The 6809-nt window shown below is 42.0% G+C and overlaps 1 protein-coding gene across 1 annotated transcript in view; it reads left to right on the top strand.

Annotated features, from left to right (window-relative positions):
- LOC104850046 (protein MGARP-like) overlaps nt 1–6809 on the top strand; it is an 11666-nt gene that overhangs the window by 786 nt on the left and 4071 nt on the right. Inside the window, exon 2 of the mRNA XM_010606755.1 lies at nt 3596–3702. Within this exon, the coding sequence (XP_010605057.1) occupies nt 3613–3702 (90 nt within the window). The 5' untranslated portion in view covers nt 3596–3612. The remainder of the gene's footprint in view (nt 1–3595; nt 3703–6809) is intronic.

Genomic DNA, 6809 nt, shown 5'->3' with positions numbered 1-6809 from the left:
CTCTCTCTCTCTCTCTCTCTCTCTCTCTCTCTCTCTCTCTCTCTCTCCTCTCTCCTCCCCCATCAATTTTTAAAAAGAACACCCTGAAGGGGAGACCGCAGAGCACCCCGGGGGCTTGGTGAATGGGGTGGCGCAAAGGGTAGCGCCCAGGACGAGGACGCGGCGGGATCCGAAGTCCTTTCCACCCCGCAGGAGGGCGATTTCCTTTTCCTCCCTCGAGGTAAGAGAAGCCCTCAGTCTAAACTCCCCGGAAGACACTGCTTTTTTGTGGGAAGGAGGGTGGACCCATCCGGCCCAGGCCCTCGCCGAAGACAGGCGAACCCTTTTTCTGACGGCACAAGTTTCGAATCCTTTTCTCCCCAAGGTGGAGCAAACTAAAGTAGTTTTACAATTCTAAAGCTGCAGTTAGCTGTACTGGTTGTAGGAGTACTGATCTTTCTCTAATACACATCTAGTAGCTATTTTTGCTGCACTGATTTATGTATTTTAAAAACCCTTGTTAAGTGGAAGTTTAAATTTAAATTAATTCACTTTTGGGCATTAACTTTTTTTGGCACCGGGGATCTCACTCAGGACCTCTTGCTTGCCAAACCCCTGAGCTACATCTCCAGCCCTAGTTTTTTTATTAGCACTTTATATTTGGGAAAATAAAATTTTCAGGTGTTTTTACCCCCCAGGGACAGGTAAAAGTCATCTCTTCAAATTTTGTTCTCTTTTTTGCTTTTAAAAGTTTAACTTCTTGGCCAGGTGAGATGGTGCACAGCTGTAATCCCAGAAGCTGAGGCAGGAGGATCACTGTGAGTTCGAGACCAGCCTGGGCTACATAGTGAGCTCCAGGTCAGTCTCAACTACATAGTGAGACCCTGCCTCAAAAAAACAAAAACAAGAGTTTAACTTCTTTGAGACTAAATCATTTGAGTGTATAAAAGACCAGAAAGGCAAAATAGAAAACAGAAGCAGTAAACTTACTGCTCAGTGAACACTGCTATTTCCGTTTTAGTATATTTAGCCTAATTTGGTTTTCTGGATTTGCTTTCTCCAGAGCACACCACTTCCACAACTTTTCCATAGTCCCTCACACTGTGACTTTCCTGTGTTGTTTAGTATGTTATAAATATTTTCTCACATAAGTTAACATTCTTCCACAAAATTATGTCTGGGGGCCGGGGATGTAGCTCAGTGGTGCCACCGCCTGCCTTGCAAGCACAGGGTCGTGAGTTCGATCCCCGGTATCCCCCCCAAAAAAAAAAATATATATAAAATGAATGTTTCACAGTGTGTAAACTTTAATTAATCTGTATTAAATATTTCCTATTTCATTGCTATTTTAAGTAAGTGGGCCAAAATTATACTTAAGTCTACTTAAATCTGGTAATTTCCTTTATATTTTTTCAAAACCTTTTTGAGGGGTAGGGCATGTATAGTACTCTGGGTTTGAGTTCTAGCACTGACAAAAAGCCAAGATTCTGATATTTTTGTCTGCTTGAGAAATATGCAAGTTATACTCCCTATTTGGTCACAGATTGTTTTTTCCCTTTAAAATGTAGGGTCATGTTATCTTAGCCAGGTTGGCCCCATGCTCCTGGGCTCTAGTGATCCTCCTGCCTCAGCCTTCCAAGCAGTTGGGACTCTAAGGCACATGCTTAACTCACAGATGTACTTGTAAGACAACAGAAGTCTCACCACCAGTCAAGTCTTTCATCGTAGCTTCTTGGGGCACATGTGTAGGGATTTTTTTCCCCTAAGAAATGGCAATTTGCAATCAAACTGAGAACATAAACAAGGACTTGTGGTTTTGCTGCTAGGAAGCTTTCTATCCACAGCACACGCCTTCCATGTGCTCGGTGCAAAGCAAAGCATGTCTCTCGTGCTCCTCCCTGCGTCTGTGCTCGCTCTGTCAGGACTCCTGGGTCTATTCTGCTCTAAGTGCTACCCTGAATCAACGAGCTGAGCTTTGCTCAGCATTTCCATCGGGTATCGCAGTGATTTCTCTGTCCATACGGCCCCCCCTAGACTGTAGACTCTAACTACCTGAGGCTACAGACCTCCGTCAAATTCACAGTTGCACCCGTTATGCTCCTCCACGTACTAAGTGCACTCCTGTATGTTACCTGGATGCATAAAACATCTTGTTTCTTTGTGTGTGTGTGTGTGTGTGTGTGTGTGTGTGTGTGTGTGTGTGTACCCGGGATAGAACTCAGATCCTTGCGCTTTTGAGGAGGGTGGTGGAACCACTGAGCTCAATCCCCAGCCAAACATCTTATTTCTTTATGGGTTGGTTTTTTGTTTTTGTTTTTTTTTTTAATTTGGTGCTTTTCTTTTCCTTCTGTTTGAGACAAGGTATCTTGATTCAGTTCAGCCTGAACTACATAGCAAGACACCATCTTATACACACAAAATAAATATGTACATACACAGATGTTTAAGTATAATAATACATTATTTTTATCTATATCATCTATAGGCATTAAGAATTATACTTCTAGTTAGTAGCCGGGCCTGGTGGCGCACGCCTGTAATCCCAGCCCTCAAGAGGCTGAGGCAGGAGGATCGCTGTGAGTTTGAGACCAGCCTGGGCTACATAGTGAGTTCCAGGTCAGTCTCAACTACATAGTGAGACCCTGTCTCAAAAAAACAAAGAAAGAAACAAAAAAATCCATGTTTGATTTAACATATAAATGCCAAAAAAAATTTTGGCGGCTCTGAGAATCAAACCCAGGACCTTCTGAGACTGGAGGATCTCCACAAGTTCAAGGCCAGCCTGGGCTACATAGTGAGAGACCTCGTCTCTAACAACATTAAAAATTAAAAATAAAATACAGCCTTGTACAAAATAATCATTCACTCTACCTCTACCACTAAGCTAAATCCCCAGACACTAAATGTGAAGTTTTAAAAAAATTTTTTGTTTTGTTTGTTTGTTTGTGTTCTTTTGAGACAAGGCCACCCTTGAGCTCATTATATAGCCCAGGCTGGCCTCAAACTTGCAGCAGTTCTCCTGCCTCAGCCTCCCAAGTACTGGGATTACAAGCATGTGCCACCATGCCTGGCTACTAAATGCAAGTTTAAATTTTAGATAAAATTTTTTTTTTTGTATCAGGAATCAAACTCAGGGTCTAGAGCTTGCCAGCCAGGCTCTGTGCCACTGAGCTGCATCCCTGGACCTAATTCTTTTTTTTTAGATATAAATTTACAATGCATAAAATAAAATAAAATTTATAAATAAATAAATTTATAATATATTTAATTTACGTTTTGGCAAAACAACCATTTCTACTTAATCCTGTAGAGGAGTCCACACCATAAATAGTTTTGTTGTGCTAATCCGGGTCTCCTTTGGCTGTCAGGATTGTTTAGTGCTTTGGTCTAACCCTTTTCTCACACCGGACAGGCTGCATTAGCATTTAGCAAGTCAGACCCAGAAAATGTCCAGTGGAATTACTACCCTGTCTGGTGATACTGCAGCCCCTTAAGCTAAAATCGCTCCGTTTTAGAAGACTCCAGGTTCATTGAGGATAAACACTTTTTAAAGACTTAATTATTGAAAAGGGTTCTGCTTCAGTAGCGAAGGTAACTGTGTTGTAACTTGTCCTAGTGCCTTTCCAACGTCGGATGTCAACTAACAAAGTCCCCGGGCCACCTGGGTCCACAACTATCTACTACCTGCTGGTCGGAGTCACCGTGGGCACTGGAGGCTATTACGTGAGTGGATAACCATAGCGCTCTGGATTCCTATCTTTTACAATAGGACCTGAGATTAATTAAATGTGCAACAAAGAAATTGGTTTGTGTCACTAAGCGCACACACTTGAAAATGACTTTTCTAATCTGTGGGTTTCATAAGAATATATGAACTAGACTGAATATTTTCTTTCTTTCTTTTTTTCTTTTTTCTTTTTTTGGTTTTTTGAGACAGGGTCTCACTATGTAGTCAAGACTGACCTGGAATTCACTATGTAGCCCAGGCTGGCGTCTAACTGCAGCGATCCTCCTGCCTCAGCCTCCTGAGTGCTGGGATTACAGGCATGAGCCACCACGCCCGGCTCTTGAAGATTTTCTAAGTAGAAAATCAACGTTTCTTAATACTGCTAACATGGATGGCTTTCAGTAAAGATGATGTTGTTTAAAAAAAGAGGAGAAAGTAGAGAAAATTCCAACATCTCCTCCTCCTGTTCACACCTTGCTTTACCGTGGTACATTTTCTTACAAGTATGAGTCAGTGTTGATACACAGTCATTCATTAAAGGCCAAGACTATGCAGGGGGTCACTTGTACCACAGATCTATGGGTTTTGACAAATGCATAGTGAGCGGTGCCACCTGGGCCAGGCAGGGCGCTTTCGCTTCTGTAAGAATCCACAGTGTTCTCTTTATCATTACTTGCCTCCTCAGTCTTTTCATTCTCTTCATAGTTTTTTGGGGGGTGGGTGTCTCATACTTTAACACAGTTTAATTATTTTTAAAAAGTCATAGATTTTTTTTTTAAGTTCATATAATAATGTTAAGGGTAGCCGGGCGTGGTGGTGTACGCCTGTAATCCCAGCACTCAGGAGGCTGAGGCAGGAGGATCGCTGTGAGTTCCAGACCAGTCTGGGCTACATAGTGAGTTCCAGGTCAGTCTCAACTACATAGTGAGACCCTGTCTCAAGAAACCAAAAAACCAAGCCAAACAAAAAAAACGTTCCCACTGCCTGCCAGAGCCTTTGCTGTGCTTCTCAGGGGTGAAGCCCAGGGCTCACGGTTGCCCCTCTGTGCTCGGCCCTGAGCTTTGGTCTCAGACATTGGAAATCCTCATTTCTGACACTCAGCCACTTTCAGAAGGAATTACAGAGTGTGCATTGCAGATTCCTCTTCCCTTCTAGGTCCTGCGCTAAAATAATTCTGTATTAGATTTTTGTGAATCGACCTCACAGATCCTTAGTAGCTGCGAGCAGCTGTTATATTTCGAAGTAAAATCTTCTACTCTCAGGGACCAGTGGAAATAGGGAGAGGTGCAGGTCACTTCAATTTGCTGAGGGTCTGTGTGTATACATTAAAAACACAGGGGCCAAGGATTTAGCTCAGTGGTTCTGCCACCTGCCTCACAAGCGCAAGGTCCTGAGTTTGATCCCCGGTATCAAAACAAAAAACAAACAAACAAAAAACCCATAGCACCAGACGGGTTATAAAAATCCCGATACATTTTAAATACTTATAAGTAACAAATATATGCTATCACTTGTACATAGCTTCCATGGTCTAAATCCAGACCCTTCTGGTAGGCCTTTTTTTGGTTTTATGAGACAGGCCCTTGCTATGTATTTCAGATTGGCCTTGAACTCCCCGTGTAGGCCAGGCTGGTCTTGATCTCATGGTGATCCTCCTGCCTCAGCCTCCATACCCAGCAGGTTTTCATTTTTAAATATCCTTGTCTAATCGAGGCCAAAGAAGACCACTATAATATGAAATAAAAGGAAGCTTTCACCTTCTGTCTGCAATTAAGAGAGCTTTCCGCCTCATGTTTTTCAAGCAACCTGCAGTCAGGTCAGATTATTGCTTTGTGTGACAAACCCTAGCTTACCTGAGAAATCTTCATTAGGGTCTAGCGAAATGCCATCTTGGAAGAGTTTTGTAAACTTTTTTATTATGACCACATTGACATACACGTGTAGCTCTTCATTCCCCAAATTAATAAATTAAGTTTATTGGTACATTTTAGGTATGCAGTACAGTTACATTCATCAATGGGATCTTGTTCCTTTACATGATGTATCTTGGTTCTTATTTTTCCCCAATCCCCAGCCCTCCCTTCCCCCCCCCACCCTTCCCTGTTTACAAAGACATTGTTGCCATGTTTCACCTTTTCACATATTTTTTCTTTTCCTTTTTACCTTTCCCACAATTACCCTCCCACTTCCTGTACTCTTTTAGACCTTTTCTTCCTACTACACAATATCAATTACACATTTTGATCCTTATTTACACTTTTAGTTTTTCACACCAGAGAAACTATCCAGTATTTACATGTGTGTCTTATTTATTTCACTTAAGAGTATGGCCTCAATGTGCATCCATTTAGCTATAAATATCTCTAGATTCTTGTTCTTTATGGCTGAGTAGTACTCCATTTTATAAAAAAAAACAAACAAAAAAACCCCCACATCTTCTTTATCCAGTCTCCAGTTGATGGGCAATTGGGCTGTTTCCAAGTGTTAGCTATTACAAACTGTGCCGCTATAAACATAAATGTTCATATATCACTGTGATATGATTCTTTTAACTCTTTTGGGAAGATACCCAGCAGAGGGATGGCTGGGTCAAATGGAACCTCTAGTCCCAGCTCTTCGAGGTATCTCCATATTGATTCCCATAGTGGTTGCACCAGTCTGCACTCCCACCAACAATGGAGAAGGGTTCCTTTCTCCCCACAACCCCGCCAACATTTGTTATTAGTTGATTTCTTTTTCTTTTTTGGTACCAGGGATCGAACTCTGGTCCTTGCACTTGCAAGGCAGGCGGCAGAACCACTGAGCTACATCCCCTTCCCCTGAATGCTTGTATTTAATTCCATGCAATTCTATCAAGTCTACCTCAGGTACAAGTATTTACTGCAACTATCAAAGACAGGGGACAGTCCCATTGGCACAAACATCCTTTGTGCTGCCCTTCTACCTTTAAATTTTTTTCTGAATTAGTTTTTTAACTTTTATTTATTTATTTGTTACTATATGTTTGTGGTAATTGATGTGCTGCCCTTTTATAATTGCACCCACTTTCCTCCGTCTTTCCTTTCTTTTCTCCTGACCCCTGGCAATCTCTTCTCCACGTCTG

This window comes from Fukomys damarensis, unplaced genomic scaffold (genome assembly GCF_012274545.1).
Source record: "Fukomys damarensis isolate Sample0158 unplaced genomic scaffold, DMR_v1.0_HiC HiC_scaffold_7, whole genome shotgun sequence".
NCBI classification, from domain to species: Eukaryota; Metazoa; Chordata; class Mammalia; order Rodentia; family Bathyergidae; genus Fukomys; species Fukomys damarensis.
Note: the sequence above shows the minus strand (reverse complement) of the source record. Positions and strands in the feature narration are given on the sequence as shown.